This window comes from Montipora capricornis, chromosome 4 (assembly GCF_036669925.1).
Source record: "Montipora capricornis isolate CH-2021 chromosome 4, ASM3666992v2, whole genome shotgun sequence".
In the NCBI taxonomy this organism is placed as follows: Eukaryota; Metazoa; Cnidaria; class Anthozoa; order Scleractinia; family Acroporidae; genus Montipora; species Montipora capricornis.
Genome location: NC_090886.1, coordinates 19,663,601 through 19,680,833, shown reverse-complemented (window position 1 = coordinate 19,680,833; position 17,233 = coordinate 19,663,601). Strand labels below are relative to the sequence as shown.

Genomic DNA, 17,233 nt, shown 5'->3' with positions numbered 1-17,233 from the left:
GATGCCAAGACCCTTGTTTGCAAATCCAAGACCGAAACCAAAACATGCAAGACCAAAATAAATGCAATATAAAGGAGACTTCAAGACTCTTCGCAAAGGCTGTCGAGATTTCGAGATTGTATGAAAAGTTTGTGAGTGCCAAGATTTTGGATGTACCATTCGCCACCCCTTTGTTTATAATCCCATTATGAGAAGGGACAAAATGATGTAACAGAGTGCCCTTTGAACTACCAGTAATCAAAGAAAAGCCCTGCTATTTGCAGTCATTTCTTTTAGTCAGGTGGGAAAAGTGCTGTTTTGTTACATGTAGCAAGATCAGTTTGTAGACGAGCTGAAAGAAGGTATTTTTTTTATTTTCTGGAAAAAAATTACAGACATAGATCCATTTATGAATTTATCTTTTATATCAGGAATGTAGTTCTGTGTTTCAGCCCAACTAAATTTGCTGAATGGGCAGAAGGCAAACCTGTCATTGCAATGAGCTATCAATTAAACTGTTTAATGCTTCATTTTTCTGTATGTCTCTGTGTCTTTTATGGACGATTTCTTGTGCATTTGTGTGGCCCGTCACAATCAATCAGTTCTCACACTTCAAAGATAACATGCTCAGGCAACTCGGGCTTGTGATTTTTTGTGGTGTTGATTGAAATCTGACATACCTCAACACTCTTGGATCATGACAATAATTATCCTGTAGAAAGGAGGAGATTTTAGACTCTCTAACTGTAGTAGTACTGTGAGACCATTTAAACCCCTTTGGAAGGTTGGAAATGGAGCATTCTGATTGGTGGAAATTAAGGAGGTGCCATTTGTATCGTTTAAGGAGATTCAAGATTACAACCTTCAGGATGTTGAAAAAGCACTGACAAAAATCATCGGTACATTCCCAACTGAAGAGTGCTCCAAGGGGAACAAGGGTTTTGCAAGAGATGCTGATAGCTGTAGTGGACGGTTCAGGTGGCAATGGAATCCAGCACTTGTTTGGTGGTAGTCCTTGTGGGCAGAGAATGTTTACCTGTCGATGGTGTGGGTTTGGGCGGTTTGTCCAAGGGATGCTCGAGTTTGTCAAGGGTGCCTTATTGTAGCACATCTTAGTGTAGGAAAAACACTTCCCTCAGCCTTCAGGGAGAACCCTCAGACCTGCAGAAGATTTGCCTCAGAGGGTCTGGTATCTGTTATTCTTGTGTCGGTACAAGAAGAATTCCAGGGTGAAATCTCCTGGGCTCAGAGCAGGAGATGCAAGGGTGGTTTGTTAGGGTGTTGGAGGCACCTTAGAGACAGTGTTAAAGCACAACACACGGTCATTAAGGTGCTCCAAGGCTTGGTACTGGTCGTTAGGCTGAGACAAGGATCTTCAGGTTGACAGAGGACAGGAAGTCACCGGTTTGCAGTTTTTACTTACTTCGGGTGTCCTTAGTCAAGAGACTGTTCTAGTGCACGTTCTTGCTGTCCATGAAGGTCAAAAGCGGTTTTCAATGAATTCATTCACATTGGTCCAAATGGAAAGTCCGCATCATCTTAAGCAGCCCCCACAGGACAAGATTCTTCTGGATCTTAGCATTGTCCAACAGGATTCCTTCCCAGACATAGAATGTTTGGAAGTGGGCTTGGCATGGTTTGATGCCATCCTGTAAAGGTAGAATTAGAAGAGGCCCACTCTCTGCTGCTTGAAGGGCCACATCTGTTACAGATAAAGAGAGAGGGAGGGGGAGATGTCCTGAGAAAAAAGGAGGGGGCAAATGATTCTCCCTACCTTGTGGATGTGTTTGAGGATGTAGAAACTCCGTAGTGCACCAGTTGCCACACAAGGCTTGTTCCACTTCAAAGTGGTGACACATCATGAGCTGTTGCTAGGGAAAAAGCTCAACAGAACAGTTTTCCAGAAGAGGAAAAATGGTGTTGTTCACAAGAATAACTCGCCTTGTCAAGGGTTCTCCTCCATGAAGGTCAGTTTGTCATCTTGTGGCAGTTGGGCAGGACTGGATGGTAGAGGCTCTTAAGAAGCAGTGTGCGCTAGGCCAATCCAAAGTACAAGGTGAGGCCTGTCATCCCCAGTTCAGATGAAGGTGGATTCACCAATGGGGATCATACCCAATGAAGTATTTCGTATACTCCACCTTGGGGTAGAAACTAGTGTAGATATTGTACTATACCTCTTCCCCCGAAAATTGGCCCTGCTGTAGTAGAAAGCATCTCTTGGATCCATTGAATCCTGCACATCCAGGTCGGCAGTGACGTTTGCTACATTGTGATCCTGACGTCTTTGGGCCTGCCACCGGCAGTCCCACGTCTCTTCTTTCATGACCTTCTGGAAGGGTTAGCTTTGTATCAGCAAAGACCTACACCTCTTCCATTGTCCATTCAGCAGCCAGGCATTAGTCTTGGTGCATTATGTTCGCGTCCGCCTCCTACCTGTCCACAGAGGGTCAGGTGACAGGGATAAAGTGTTCACTATTTTTTCACATGGCCTGGATTCATTGTTAACCATGGGGATGGTGGTTGGTGGAGTCACTGTCATAGGCTAGGGTCAGATCGTTGTACCTTTGGCAAAACAAACCTTGTGGTGCAAACAGTGCTTGCCAACCCTGCCAACCCAAGAGGGGATAGGAAGCAATGGAGTTTACTTCCAGGCAGTGCACTTTCAAACATTAATGGAACACCAAGGCCATGCTTATCTGTTCAAAGGGATCAAACTCAGATCATGATTAGAAGTCAAGCTTGAATGTCAGACGACATTTCTGCAACTAGATGCCTTGTTTACTGTAGGACAGTCTCTCTTCAAGAGTTGAAGACCACCTCATGCCAAAGACCAGAGAGAGAGAGAGAGAGAGTGAAAGCCTGTGAATCAGAGGGGGAAAACCTTTGATTGATGACAGGGGCATCTACCTGTTTGAGTTGACATTTTTGCTAAATTCAACTTGTTGATTGCTGGATAAGCATTGTAAACTTAAATCTGTGGGCCAGGACCATGAAGGTCAGAATGCTGTCATCCATCAGTGATAAAAGTCACTCCCAGAAGTCTCAAATATAGAATTCACTGAGGAACCAGATGGAACGGTCATCCTCAGTCATTTCACCCACCACAAACTGGGCATGTGATGCTCTTCATGTCTAAGATGTACAAGGGAGGTTTGTCATTCCTCTTTGAGGATGGGCAAAGTGACTCCAACAACTGGATTCATGGCATTGTCCTTGTCAGCCTGCAAGGTCTGTAAACTCACGGTGGTTCCCTGGCACGTGCAACATTGTCATTGTCATTCCAATTGCAGCTTGGCAGGCATCTTGGCAACCTGCAGCAAACACCATTAGTCACAGATGTCAACCATGTTGTGGCAGCTGCAACATACTTGGACCCCATAACAATGTTCCTGGATCTCTTTTTTACCCTGGAGAAGACATCACTAGTTGCTACAATTGCAACCTTATCACATACATTGATCAGGACAATCGTTGGTTCTGACCAAATATGCCTTGAAGCACGCATGCTTGAAGAAAAAAGAGCCCAAAAGAGTCGCAGACTAGGTTTTCAGGGCATTAATGGTGTACGCATCCATTGTTGCGTCCATTTTATCTTGCCACCCATTTTGCAGGCATGCTATGGCTGTCCTGAGTCGTCCATATCAAAGTTAGAAATTGAACGTGAGATTCCCAAGCAGTTGTTCTGCACGTTGACCACACATTCTCTGACCCATCTTGCACTGCAGAAAATGACTGGAGGAGAGGGACTGATAAATCTGGTTCCAGTCATTGATGACTGCTACACTCCTCACATTATTTATGGCACTGTGAAGTCCTTGCTCCAGGGCATTGGCTGCGTGTAGTCTGGGATAAAAACAGTGCACACATCCATTGATTTCATCAATACATAAAGTCATTTCATGACGTCTGGCACTCTGTCAATCAACAACCAGATCGCAGGAAAATTCAAACGGATGTGCATTGCCCCCACTAAGTTGTCATTGATGGGCATACTGCTGCTTAGGGGCTTTGCTACTTTCATATCGCCTTATTCTGGCAGCCAGCAATCCATTTTCTAAGTAAAGGAAAAGATGTCAAGGCGTTCTTTTTGTACTCTGTATACCGTGCGAGATGCATGACTAGTTGAGAGATCCTAGGAGACGATGAAAAAACCTCTGCCTTTGTGTTGGGTGGAGAGAAAGATGACGAACTCCGTCAAGTGAAATGAGAACAATAGCGGCAGCAGTAAAGACCTGATTAGAAAGACTCCTCTCAATAAGGGGCACGCAAGTGTCATTCCTAGTCGTAATCTGGCCAGCTCAATGAGGAGATCCACGACAGAACCTTGGTATACAATACACACGACAAAGAATGTAACCCTCAGGACAGACTCTGTAAGACCCTCGCTATGGCCCTCTACTTCTAAATTGTTGGAGGTCATTGCCTTGCATTGCGGTTTCAACCCATACAAATTGCAAAAGACGGTTTGTCACCAAAAATGGCGTGGGCAAAGACAAGGGCCAGGTATTATGATTGAAAGCCAACCACAATGTAATAGGATGTCTGTTGAGATCTTGTCCATGTTTCATTTGTTTCCAAACGTGTGTGGAGTGACATGTGTCATTTTTTTCTCTTTGACTGTAGATTACAGCAACATTTATAGAGATCTAAATGATCGTGTGGCAATGCCAAGGGTGTCCAAGGCAAAGTCATGTTTGGGTCCTTCCCTGTCATCGTGTCAAGGTCCAGGTGGTATCCTTTTCTTACCAATGGCAGGGGACATGAACCTCTACCTGCATGTCTTGAGAGACCACGACGGTAGTCAGCCATGTTGTCTCTGCCTCATGCTGTGTCATCGTAGATGATGCAACAAACAAGTCTGTTTGGGTTTTACCATGCACACTCTGTGCATTATAGACCCTATGGAAACCGTTGACCCAGATATGTCCTGTGCTACTGTTGTGGTCTACCTTTTCGAGATGTTATGTGGCAGCCACCTTCCAAATGTATTCCATTTGGTGACTCTGATGCCATTCTCTTCTAGGTGTGGTGCCTCTTGTGGCTAGTTATATAATCACACCATCCACATCATCCAGCTGCAGGGGATTGCGTCATGTTGTTTACCAGGAGGATAATCAGCGCTACAGCATTGCATAAATTCACTTGGTGTCATGTTCCATGTTTCCTTTTGATCCTTTCCCACTATTTTCTCCTTTAGTAGTTTCAATGTAATAGTTGTATTTCAGTATTCTTATTGCGTTTTCATATGTTCGAACGTATATTTTTAGTTGTGTCACAAGTTCAGTCAAAATGGATTTAACTTTAAAATTTAATTGAACAATTCTTTTCTTGTGAAGGGTAGTGCCTTTAGTTCAGAGTGGCAGTGTAGAACAAGAAGTGGGCACATTCCTAAACAGGTAACGTTGATTGAAGTGAAACCAATTCTGTTCATTTACTGGGCCCACTGTCTATGTTGCTTGTGGAGCGAGAGCTATTTGGCTGGCCTCTAATGGCCTTTAAGTTTGTAATGGGGTGCATAATGGTAATAGGACTGAGTGGAGAACAATTCAGGGAGTAGTCAGGCGAGTAATTTCAAAATAGGCAGAGCACGAAGCGAGAGGCCTAATGGAAATTTCGAGCTCGGTTACGCCCTGAATTGTACGACAAGAACTCCTTTTATCAATTAATCGTAGCTGTCACAAAATACGAGAAGATGAAGGTGACAAAAGTTTTATAGCTTAATCTGCTCAACTTTTCTGAGTTTTTTAAATGGCTCTGGAAAAGTACAACTAGCGCATGCTTGATGAGGCGTACAGCTGTCCAATTACAAACTCTCCAATAGAGCGTTTTCATTCACGTGACCAGCAGCCATATTGGATTACTGAAACAAAATAAAGTATTTGCATAAAAATAGAGTTCAATTCCGGGAGGATTAGTTTGGTACACCATCATGGTTGCCATTTCTTTGTTTTGGAACACCAACATGGCTGACGTGACATTATGTAGGTAATCATATGATTTCGAGTGCAATTTGGAACAAAGAAGCACGATTAAATTCTTTCAGAGACGCACAATTTGGAGTCTTTGAAAACATTTACAAGTCCTATTCTAAATTCTAAATTGCACGAGAAAAATCATGTGATTACTTAATGGTTAACTTAAGTGGCAGAAGAAACGCACGCATATCACGCAATCAAGGAAAAATTGCGCCATCCAGGGCTCTCATTTGACTGGCTGCCAATGCAGAAATTTCACCTTCATGGCACTCATTTCAACTTTCTGCACTCATTTCATTTTTCTGCACTCTGTCTGGGATTGACGTGCTCTCAGCCAATCAATGGGCTGAAATCAGGGTTGTTGATAACTAATCAGATTCGAGAATTTTGTGATAGTTACGATTAAGTAGGTGAAACACGTAACATAGCTCGAGGATTAGTCCTGGCCAACCAAAGAGACTTTCAGCTGGATGATCAATCCATGCAAGTTTCCTTGTGATTTTTTTAATGCTGTCAAAGCTTGAAATTGGCAAGGTTTTGTAAGTTTATCACCTCTATGCTGAGCTATACACAAGAGGACAATTTCTAGACTGAAGCGTGTAATCCCCTTGAAAATATGGACCCCCTTTGGGAATTTGGACCCTCTTGGTCAAGTTACCTTAATGATTTGTTCCCTTTTACAGTGCTACTATGACCAAAATAAATAAATTCTTCTTTTCCTTTGGATTTCAAAACTACGTTAACTAAACACTGAGTGACCAGTTTATTTAACTGGAATTTTCCTATTTAATGGTCTGCCATTGCTGACTTTGGAATCTTGACAGAGCTGAATTGAGAAGAAAACGACGTCAAGGACTCACTAGTTTAAGAATGCAATGCGTGTGAACGCGGCTGGATTAATATGAAGCACGGGAGTTTCAGGCTTTCAGACCTTTAAACTCGTGGTTTGCTTATATAATAAGCAGCATTTACACGCTGGAATTTTAAGCTAGTGAGTAAATCACGTCACTTTTCCCTAGCTCCAACCCTCTGAGGTCCAATCGGTCCGTTTTGAACGTGAGTAATGGCGCACGTGAAATCCAAAACTTTCACTCAAAGTAAACAGCCTTTGGATAATATGAAAGCTCAAAATTTTGCCAGTCAGGTGTTAAGCAAAAACATTTCCAAAATCTGAAGAAAAAAAGGAAATGGTTATTTTTATCATAGTAGCACTTTTAAAAACAAGTTTTTGTAAGATATTATGATCAATCGGGAGCCCTAAGGGATGAAAGGGTTTACGCTGGTTTGAAACCGTTCATTTTAAAAAAAGTAGACTCTCGCTAATTCTGAAAGCAAGCACTTGGCTGCAGTAATCGAATGTCTTGTTACTTTGTCTTTCCTCTTTGGCTTATGTTTTTAATTGTTTTATGTTGAAACACAGATGGTGATTCAGCATTAGCGGTGATGTTATTCCCAGTATAAACACCCCTGAGTATAGGACATAACATGATCTGCGGAGCGATTCCCTTGGTTTCATCCTCATTCCATATTGTACTAGCTGTAATCATTTGTTAACTTAGGGTTGGAAAGAAATAGTGAAAAAATTTGTTTCCTTTAATCAAGTTGTTTTTTTCATAAGCGTACTGCATATTCGCAAGATGGGATTTAATTTGTAACTGCTAATCTGCATAATTTTGCAACGCCGCGATTACTTTCAAAAGAACCTGCTTCTGTAGGGAGTTGGTGAAACATGAATTTCGTTGTAGAAAACAAGATAATAAAGGTAATTTAAGCCCCGTAAGAAAGATGTTTAGGGCTAACTGATGCTTCTAGCTGATGCTTCCTTCTGATGGAGGTCTAACACTCGAAACGTCAGCTCGCAAATCTTTCTTCATTGTGGTTAAGTTACCCTTTTTATCTTGTTAAAAAAAATCGAATTTTCGTATAGAGAGAATTGAGTGTCGTAAAACAAATACCAAAGTAATTACTTCGACCAATCACAGCAGCTGCAAACAGCGCAATTCGTAGCAATTCCGTGTAACTTGATCAAAGCACGGGAAAAATACGCATGCAAGTCACGATTGGTTTCCTTCTAATTGGTTGATAAACTGGCGCGAGAATTTTAACCAGTCACTAAGAATAACAATTGCAATCGCGTTATTACTTTCGACAATCATTTGAAAACTGCACTAATTTGCAAGGTTTGACAAAATAAACATAAATTGTTAAATGGTTTGCTCAATTTTCTCATTTAAGGTTGAGCGACTTCCTCTTCACAGCAGCCCGCTTTGTCTCCAGAAAGGAAGGAAAAAAGGAAAAAATTTACCGTCGAATTCAGCGGTGACAGAAGCAGGTGACGCACCAGTTACTGAATCAGGAAAAGAAAGCTGTGTTAACGAAAATATCGCAATTTATTGAATTCAAAGGATAAGGAAAACACTGCATTTATCAAAGAACCGTGTTTTGGAATAAAGAACCTTTCGCATTCAATTCTGCGACGGCGGCACTCTACAACGTTAGCGTGTTGAGTGTAATGATCAAAATAATGAGTCTGCTCAGGTTTTTTTTTAATTTGCTTGTTTTCGCCGCAACCGAGCGAATCAAGTGTCACAGAAAACGTGACCACACCTTGAATTGTAAACATGGAACAAAGTGAAATAAACATAAAAAATAGTTGTGGAATTTTTCTTTGAAAATGCCTGTGAAGATAGTTGAAACCTCGCTCTTCCACACTGCCCTATCAAGAACTCACCAGACAATCACAGGGACCGTGCAGCAAGTTTTCGAGTGGGGGTGCTAAAGAAGAATGCGTGAAGGAATTTTTTTTTTGGGCGGGGCAGAGGGAGGGGGGGGCATGCTTGTGGGTTGCTATTCAATTTCTCTAAAGTGACGGAGAATGCTATTAAAACTATAAAACTATTGATTTTTTTCCACATCTTCAGTGATGTTGCTATCTGGTCTGAAAATTCACCATCACTAAATTGAAATATCATAGATTATTATGTTATACTACTGATATCAACCTTTAATTACTATAAATAAGCCAGAAATCCAACGATTTTGCTTGAGCTGCCTTGAACTCAACGCTGTATAATTACTGAGCAATTATTACGCGAGGCTGAGTATGATATGAAGATTTATGCAGATCGAGGGGGTTATCCGCCAAAGCCAAAGGCTTGAGCCCGGTGGATAACACCCTCCGAGATCTGTATATCTTCATATCATACGAAAGCCGAGTTCAATAATTGTTTAATTATTCATTCAAAATATTATATTTATATTAAAGTTACTGTACATCATTTACTCGAAAAGTGCCAAAATTACGCTTTGTGTTTGTGTTGCGGTCGGTAAATTGGTTTACGATGTCAATGGTGGAAAGCCTGTCCGTTCTTTCTTTGTGTATGTTTAAAACTGTCAGGTTACTAAATCGTTCCTGGTTCATTCTTGAACGGAGCCATGTTTTTAGCCTCCGGGCAGTCGAACGGTAGCCTCGCAGCTCTTACAAGGTCTCACCTGATTAGAGACCACCCTTGAGGTTTAACAAAAGAACAAATAACAGAAACAATGGCCCTTTTGTTTTAGGCCTAGGGTCCATTGTTTGTGTTATTTGTTCTTTTGTTAAACCTCAAGGGTGGTCTCCAATCAGGTGAGACCTTGTAAGAGCTGCGAGGTGACCCCGGTCGAAAAAGATCTTTCACCCGCTGCACTGGTTGCTGGATTTACGAGAATCAGCTTACATAACGTGATAACTTCTTTTATCATTTCCCGTTCTGGGTTGGGTAGCTCTTTAATTTTTACTATGATCTCGTCAAAACAAAAATAATCACCATCCTTCAGCAGCACTTGTAAAATTTCCATCTGGGCGGTTAACAATAAAATATTAACATTATCGTTGTACAGTTTTTCCATAAACTTCAGCTCTTCGGATTTGTCCTGCGAATTGAGGGTCTTTTAATTATTAAGAGAGACTCCATCTTTGCATATGTATCAAAGCTTGGCTGGTCAAACCGCTGGTCAATAGCGTTCATCAAAAGTCAAAAGTGTTCATTTGCGCTTGGCATCCAATGATTCAGCCACGTATATTGGACTGGAGTTTCTCATCAAGGGAAATTGTCCACTCCTGAAGAAGAGCTGTATAATTGTCTAGGATTTGCCGAAAACAGCTTGCGCGTACTGTCCATCTAGTGGGGCAAAGGCCAAGTATGCCCTTGGCTTCAGATTCAGGGCCTTCTAGGTTTTCTTTTATTTCCCCCAGGAGATTTTCTCGTTTTGGTGAAAACTTTATGAGGGAAACGATTTCTTTTGCTGTGTCCATGAGTCTGATAACAACTTACAGTTTTTCGTGGTGTCCTTTACACTTAGGCTGAGTGAGTAGTGTCCATGACAGTGAGTAGGATAAGCCTTTGGTTGGAGGTCCTGGATTCTTTTAGCCACACCAGTTTTATGTCCCATCATGTTGCTGGCCCCATCATAGCATTGTCCCCTACAATTAACTAATGTTAACTGTAGTTTTATAGCCGACACTATAGTCTTCGCGCCGATGTCAGGTACCCGAGGAAATCTTCGTGGGCCTCTAATTAGCTCTTTGTCAACCCATCGAATGCAGATGGTTAGTTGTTCCTTGTTACTGATATCTGTGTACTTGTTGCATATGATTGAGAAAACGCCACCCCTGATTTCCGATACCAGATCACGGATGACATGATTCGCTATGATGGCAATTACTTCATTTTGAATATCGTGTGAGGTGTATCTGTCTTCTTTCCTCTCTAACCATTTTAAGAGAAGAGGCTGGTCTTTCCCTCTTAGTTTAAGTAACTGAATAAAGTTTGATTCATCATCGGTATCACCCTGCATAGCCTGTCCTTGCCGGGCAAGATACTGCAAACATTCAATGACTTTGATGAAGCATATACGGTTAGACTCTATTATCTTTTTTGCTGCATCACTGGACATTTCCCACACATTTCCGCAGGAAAGGTTTGTTTCATAGTCAATGGCTATTTTGTGGCATTCAGACACTTGATGCTCCTTGAATCGCGCTAACGCCTTTTTCCAGTTTGAAAACCCTTTAGAAATAAAGCAGACTTCCTTACTTCTGGCAGCTCGAAGATTTGATTTTGCATTTTGTTGCATGCAAGTGAAACACAACACAGGATCGCTTTGCTCATTAAAGTGTAGCCAGGGAAACTCCGAAAACCACTTGGATTGAAATGCCCGATTCTGTTTGCCATAATGCTTTTTTGGAAAGTTGAAATCCGCAGGTTGGAATGGTTCCGTTATTTTCATCTCTACCACTTCACTGGCTGTCGACTGATCAACTTGTGATTGGATTAGAGGAGGCTGCAACTCTTGACTGGATATTGTGGCTTCTACTTTACTAGTGAAGTTGATTGTTTCGCACATTCTTTTGGGTGGAGGTTCTTTTAAAGAATGTAAATGAAACATTATTAGACCAATATTTTAAAAACTATGTCACATGAAAAAGTGACTGGAAATAATTCAATTATAGAACAGAATCAGAAAAAAGTAGCAAAAATTATGCAGAGTTTACTCACCAGATAAAGAACCTTTTCCATTTTGTTTGGAAAAGTAATCAGAAATTTTAAGAGATCTCTTCTTCGCATTACCAGTGGTATGTGAAGTCTCGTCGTTCGTATTTATGTTGCCGTGTACCATGTGCACTTCTATGTTCGTAATAACCGCCGGATTGAATGTTCCTTGATGACCAGAGCTATACACAATTCTGCGGTTTAAATACTTTCTATGACAAAGTGTTTTTATAAACAGAGCGTGTTCAACAAAACTTGCAATTGGACTGCTCGACGAGCTGTGAAGCCTGACATCAAAAGACGGACTTTGCACTGATCGAGCTAAAATCAGGACGCACAATAACAAGAGAAACAATAACTTCATGATCTTCCAAAAATCAAGGTTGAAAGTAATAAAAAAATTTGTTTGAGAATCGCCTTATAAACTAAACCCAGTTATTACTTTGGATCGAAATTGACCAATTACGAAACAACGCGTTTTCCTGAGAGGTCCGCAGGAAAAAAATGCTATTTAAAAGACGTTTACCTCTGCTAGGTTAAATGCAAAAAAATATATTACAATTGTAACGACTAATACTTCATTCTGTCTATTTATCTGCACATTTGTCTTTGCCAGTAACTCTGGTCACTTTCTAATGAACGATTTTTTGCTATTTTTCACTCCGTTACTTTTGTTAAATTATTTTTTGTTTAATTTATTTTTATTCTTGCAAAAAAGTGGGGGGGGGGCTAAAGCCCCCCAGCCCCTCCCTCTGCGCAGTCCCTGAATCAGTAACCACAATATGTAATGCATAGTACATTTCAAACGGATCCCAAACTGACGTTTGGTCTGCGGATCCGATTTACTCATCACAGTCGTCGCACAGGATAGCGGAAATGGCATCTGTTCTTTGTTTACTCAGTACAGCATCCTAAGGTTTAGCAAAAATATGGCTTGCGTCTGAAAAGTTTTTGGCCAACTTTAACATTGTAGCTACTCAAGACTCTCTTGGTAGTTTTCGAAACCTCTTGAATGTACGGGATGGCGTCAAAACCAGTTACTGAGTGCGCGTAGTAGTAGTATAGGGGGTCAGATTGTACACTTTTTATGCTAATTGGGGCGAAAATTGGACTTTGGCGGGGAAGATGGCGGAATGTTGTGATTCAGATGATAGTATCCAAAAGTCGAAACAATTAGACCAAGAAGGAGACGAAAAGATAAAGTTATCGGCTTCTCCTTGGAATATTTGTTTTTTGACTTTGCTTTCATTTTCGTCAGGACCGGAAAGATGGAGAAGGTATAGTAGATCCAAAGGCTACATGTAAAGCATAAAGTTGGTTATAGGATTGATATTGTATTAACCCGTTAAACCTACTAATGTTTGTATGATCGGTGTTTTGAAGAAATTAATACAGACCGAAGTAAAAGTCGTAGGAATAAAAAGAATCAACTTTCCATTTCGACCTATATTATTTTTTTTTATTGTCTCTTATCGGGTTTAATTATAGAATAAAATTGAATTACGAGTTATCGATGTCCAGAAGTCGGAAACAAGTAGACAAAGACGAAAGACATGAAGATAAACTTACAGTGTTCTTCTTGGCCTATTTGTTGTTTTGTTTAACTTAATTTTGAAGATTTAGGAAGATATTATGAATATTTTAATTTTGTGTTGATTTGATCACATTGGTTGCCTGGAGTGATTGCTTGGATAAAATAAAAGAATCCAAGCGATCGCTCCAGTAACCAATATCATCAACAATGAGAGAAACAAAGATAAATATTTATTGAAATCTCAGATATAAGAGATAGTCCTCATTTTAGAGGTCGTCTTTTGGAAGAATAGGCAGTGTGATGACTTGTTCTTCATCGATTCCATTAAAAATAGAAGTCGAAAAAAACAATGAAGGCAAGAGAAGAAAGAGAAAGATAAAATTTATCTGACTTCTATTACCTTTGTTGTTGTTGTTGTTTTTTCGACTACATTTAGAATAAAAAAGGAGAAAGTATATGGTTTTAAAATTATCATAGAATAATAAAGTCTGACCTCTTAAAAAGGATCATATGAACTGCAAAGACTATGTCCTCACTTTTAGTTGTCATCTGGGTTGAGTAGTAGGATGAGCGAAGTCATAATGATTTCCTTTATGAGGTATTGTTTTATTTTAAAAATAAAAATAATTAAAATAAAATGAAATAGACATCAAAGCGCTTGAAAGTCAGCTTAAACAACAGTATGGGTAAGTTGACATTCAATCGTGTTGATTTATGTCTATATCCGTTCATGTGTAGTAGATTAATTATCTTAAGTTGTCTGACCTCGTAAAAAAAAGGATCATATGAACTGGTCGAGAGATTTTTTTGTCTTCACTTTGGCTGTCCCCTGGGTTGAGTTGTAAGAGAGAGACATCATAATCATTTCCTTTTATGAGGTCTTAAGATGGTTAATACAGAAAAAAGAAGTTATGAAAAAGTTAAGCAGTGGTTGACGTCTCTTGTCCCTCACATGACGAGTCTGATATAATAGATGAATTGGAGACATTAAAAGTTTGCAACATTCATTCGGTGGTAAGTTGTTGATTTTATCAGAAAAATAATACAGAACACACCATCCCTACATAATAAATATCTAGAGTTGACGTTTTCCGTTTTACGTTTTCAGATTTGTCCACGACCGAATTCCAGAAGCGAGGGAATTAACAGAGCTTGTTGTCCTAGAGGAAGATTTTTAACGGCCGAACCTTTTGTGAGTCAATTGACATTTGAATTTTACGACGGACATTATCACTTCAAAGGAGAAAGAGAACAAGGAGAAGATACTGTGTTTTAGAAACGATGAAGAATTTGTCTATTTGTGTTCGTTGTAATCGTTACACACATTCTGAATTCGTTGGAGTTAAGAAGACTAAAACAGGGATAGAATTTAGAGTTTATTCGTGTCAAAGTTGTAAGAGGTGGAAACAATTTCAAGGTTATATGGATCTTATATTTGGTTATTGGCATGATTTCTTTCATTACTGACCATCCTTTCTCATGGTGAACATTAAAATCAGGAAAGAAAAGAATGAAGAGTTATTGTCTTTCGTGTCGTAAACATACGTCTGAAAATTTTCTTCGGCGAGGGGTGACAAAATTGGGTACATCTTATTCTATTTTTAAATGTGATGAATGTGGAAAAAGAAAAAGTGTTTTTCAGAAACAAACCGGTGGTATTGTATGGAGTCGGAATTATGGTGGGTTGTTACCAAATAATGGATATAAAGGGGATAATGGTGTGTTGAGTAGATATGAACAATTGATAAACGGAAATCGAAAACAGAAAGGAAATGGATTTGATATTCAAACATGGATAGCTAAGACGGGGATTGAATTTCACCCACCCGGTTATCAGTTTCTTGGTCCTGGTACTCATCTGAAAAACTATTGGCATTGGGTCAAGAAGGAATAAATAGATTGGATAGAATTGCTAAAAAAACATGATATCGGATATGCAAATGCCAGTGCAGACATCAAAAAAAAAATGGAAAGCGGATGAAGAGATGGTAAAAGCAATTGACAATTTACCTGGAAGAAAATCGTGGATGGAGTTTGGAGCTAGACATGGAATAAATTTTAAAAAGGAGATTGAAAAGCTTTTTCACACTTGATTGAATATGTTGTTTATTTATGATGAATAAAAAAAAAAGAGTACAAAAAATCTATAATCTGATATCTTGGTCATTAAATCTGAAATTTTAATCTAGACTTGCTGCCATAAGTAAAGGTTAATCTGTCGTTATCGTCACTAAAAATCTGATAGCTATAAACCTAAAGTGTTTTGTTCATCATTTCCTCATAGAGAGTTTGAGTCTTTTGACAGAAATAACATTTTTTATCTTTTTCACACACTATGGTTTCCAACCAATCTTCTTCATTTTTTTTGATCCGTAGAAAGGATGACTTGTGTTGAGTTTTTGCAATAGAAATTCGTGTAACGTCATCGATCGATATTAATGAGAGAAATTCATTTTGTACGTACCCGAATAAAAGACATGTTTGTTTAAGAACAGATTCAAAGCTTGCTGTGTCTCCTATCTCTTCTTTCATTCCGTTTTCTCCAAGGCAGAAAAAGTCAAAAAGACGTCGATACATGTATCTATCATGAAGATAGGCAGGGTTATTTGTTTATAAAAAAATTTTAATCATAACTCGTCTTTGTGGAGATAAAATAAATCTTACGTCTTTGTAGCCATGCTGTTTACAACATTCAAAATATGTATTGTAAAATCCGATTAAATCTAAACTATTTCCGATTAGAGTGAAAGGCATTCCATCAGCTCTTATGTCAACACGCCACTGACATCCCCTGTCTGGAAATTAAGACAAACAAAATTCGAATTTCAGAATAAGAGAAAGGTTATTTCCTGTTAAAGTGCCCCTCACCCCAAAATATTTTTTTCGCTTAAATGAATCTTTACACCTGTTCGAGACGCATTGCGACCATTTTTTCCTTTTTCTAACAAATCCTGCCATTTTATAGGCTTCGAAAGTTGCGAAAATCCAAGCATCTTTTCTTCACGACTGAGTCAGAAGGGGAGTGGGTCTATTCCTGATTTGACGTCACAATCTACTTTCCATGCATTTTTACAAAGAGTTAATGCAATGTAAATCAGTTTTTGACGTCACATCAGGAATAGACCCACTCCCCTTTTGACTCGGTCGTGAACAAAAGATGCTTGGATTTTTGCAACTTTCAAAGCCTATAAAATGGCAGGATTTGTTAGAAAAATGAAAAAATGGCCGCAATGTTTCGAACAGGTGCAAAGATTCATTTAAGCGAAAAAAAATATTTTGGGGTTAGGGGCACTTTAAGTCACGATGGCAGTAACATCGGAAAGAAAGATCTGGGAAGTATATTCAACAGCAGCTGAATTTTTGTCAAGTTTTGATTACAACGAACCTTTGTTCATGCCTCTTCATCAACCTGTGTGTGTTGACCTGCAGCAGACAATTTTAGACGCTTCTTTTCCCTGGCAAGACCTTCAGGCTTCTTCAAGAAATGAGTGTGATCCTCCTCAAACGGAAATTCTGGTTCAGGATAATTCTCTTCCTAAAGCGAAACCAAAACGTGGTAGAAAAAGAAAAGAGAAAAAGGAAGAAGTTAAAGAAACGAAGAAAGTAAGAAAGACTAGCAAAACAAAAGAAACCGTTGGCGTGGAAAATGTTGGCACGAAAAAAATAACCGTCATTGAAGAGAAAGGTAAAGAGGTTAAAAAAGAGGTGAAGAAAACAAGTGTCATTGAATCTATTGAGCAAGAAATAGATAATAGTCAATCGGTTTTATTTTCTCTTACCTCCTCTCTCATTCAATCAATGATTACAGATGAGACTTATAAGAATGGAAAAAATCAACCAGCATTAAATGATTTGAAAACTGAAGTTTTTGTAAGGTCTGCATCTATTGTTAAATATGCACAAAAGCAGAGAAAGGCGGTTGGAAAATTGAAAGAGAAAATTTTGACGTCGCTGTATCCAATTTGTATTTACCTCTTTCATCAAAATCCATTGAAAATGGGTATAGAAAAAAGAAAGAATTATTTATTTTTGTTTAAAAGAGAAGAGAGGAAAGAAAAAGAATTAGTTGAACTTCCTAATCCATCGAAGAAAGCTAAGGAGAGTTTGTTTGAAGCATTACTTGAATTTTCTTCTCATCAATTTTCCGGTATTGAAAAAAAAAGTTATGAGGATTTTGAGAAAATGATGAGTGATTTGAAGAAAACTAATCAGAG

The 17,233-nt window shown here is 39.3% G+C and overlaps 2 protein-coding genes and 1 pseudogene across 4 annotated transcripts in view; 1 reads left to right on the top strand and 2 right to left on the bottom strand.

Annotated features, from left to right (window-relative positions):
* The window catches only part of LOC138045721 (corrinoid adenosyltransferase MMAB-like), a 33,645-nt gene extending 25,030 nt beyond the window's left edge, over positions 1-8,615 (top strand). For 2 of the 3 annotated variants that reach the window (XM_068892311.1, XM_068892309.1), the window contains exons 7-9: positions 277-341; positions 5,316-5,375; positions 8,190-8,615. In XM_068892311.1, the coding sequence (XP_068748412.1) occupies positions 277-341; positions 5,316-5,375; positions 8,190-8,277 (213 nt within the window). In that variant the 3' untranslated portion in view covers positions 8,278-8,615. The remainder of the gene's footprint in view (positions 1-276; positions 342-5,315; positions 5,376-8,189) is intronic. The other variant, XM_068892310.1, reaches the window with a different exon arrangement.
* A 604-nt stretch (positions 8,616-9,219) lies between these two features.
* On the bottom strand, positions 9,220-9,961 carry LOC138046264 (uncharacterized). Its single transcript, XM_068892940.1, is given in 3 exon segments — positions 9,220-9,429; positions 9,609-9,887; positions 9,890-9,961. Coding segments are annotated over 3 exon segments (561 nt in total).
* LOC138046263 (zinc finger MYM-type protein 1-like) lies at positions 9,961-11,381 on the bottom strand (annotated as a pseudogene).
* Positions 11,382-17,233: the final 5,852 nt, after the last annotated feature.